General features: G+C 40.3%; 1 protein-coding gene across 1 annotated transcript in view; it reads left to right on the top strand.

The window, feature by feature from the left end:
• The first annotated feature begins 560 nt into the window (after nt 1-560).
• Nucleotides 561-1,120, top strand: part of LOC120055385 (SH2 domain-containing protein 1A-like) — a 2,766-nt gene continuing 2,206 nt past the window's right edge. Inside the window, exon 1 of the mRNA XM_039003250.1 lies at nt 561-785. Coding sequence (XP_038859178.1) covers nt 580-785 — 206 coding nt within the window. The 5' untranslated portion in view covers nt 561-579. The remainder of the gene's footprint in view (nt 786-1,120) is intronic.

Here is a 1,120-nt window from a genome sequence, read left to right as displayed (position 1 = left end):
GGCTTTGTTCCCAGAACCAATGCAAAACCAACAACTTAGTTCTCACAACTTCAAAGGAACCAAATGTGCTAGCTGGGATGCAGCCTGTCTCTTACTCATAGTTTAATTTAGTGATATTTTATGCAAACACCAAGTAGCCTATAGCCTATAATTATTGATTTGTCTAGCCTATATTTAATGCACAATTGAAACCTAAACCGTTTTGCTTGAGTGAGATCTAAAACAATTTCATAAGGAAACACCACAAAGTGTCACATGCTCACATCTAATTAATTATAATTCTGTAGGCCTAATTTTCAATTTAGTACTTCTCTCCATATACGACAATGGACAAAAGATCAAGATAGAGAGAACCACATGCACACACACTTCCGTCTGTCAGAGAATGTTGTTGTCTGTCTGAATCACACAGACAAAAGGCCCTTGTTTTCACTTGAAGCTGAGAAAAAAACACTAGGTGCCATTTTTTTGCAGTTGACACGATTTAAAAAAAGGTGTGAAACACCAAGACGCTGTCGGTTCCTGCCTCGCGCCCTTTCCCACAGTCTGTCTTTCTGCGCACTCTCTCATCAGGGCTCCATGGCACGCAAGGGTGACAGTGGTGCTCATCTCCAAAGTTTCACGCTCATGGAGCCGGAGAGTGAGAGCGCGCTGGTCCGGTCTATCTACTACGGTAAAATCGGTAAGGGGAAAACGGAAAGGTTGCTGGAGAGGCATGGTAGAGAGGGGAGCTTTCTCCTGCGGGACAGCGAGAGTCTGCAAGGAATGTATTGCCTCTGCGTGAGGTGAGTTGATAAACTCACTCTCTAGCCTATACTCTTTTGTGGAGTGAGTTTTTGAAATAATTTTACCGATTTAAACTGCCAGAGGCCCATGTGAGTTTTGATTCTGTTTTTATGTTTGCTTTATGTAAGCTTTCTGTTCATGTTTATCATGACATTTTAGATACTATAGAATAGGTTGTAGTCATTTCTAACAGGACAAAATCCACAATTTGGCCACTTTGAATTGTATTTTAATTGAGGTTCAGGCCTACAAATTATATGATTGATCAAAGACCGTTTTATTTAATGTCATATTAAATATCCTATCATATGGATGTAGAAATGGAGTAGGCATA

This window comes from Salvelinus namaycush, chromosome 11 (assembly GCF_016432855.1).
Source record: "Salvelinus namaycush isolate Seneca chromosome 11, SaNama_1.0, whole genome shotgun sequence".
NCBI classification, from domain to species: domain Eukaryota; kingdom Metazoa; phylum Chordata; class Actinopteri; order Salmoniformes; family Salmonidae; genus Salvelinus; species Salvelinus namaycush.
This window is presented reverse-complemented; position numbering and strand designations above follow the sequence as displayed.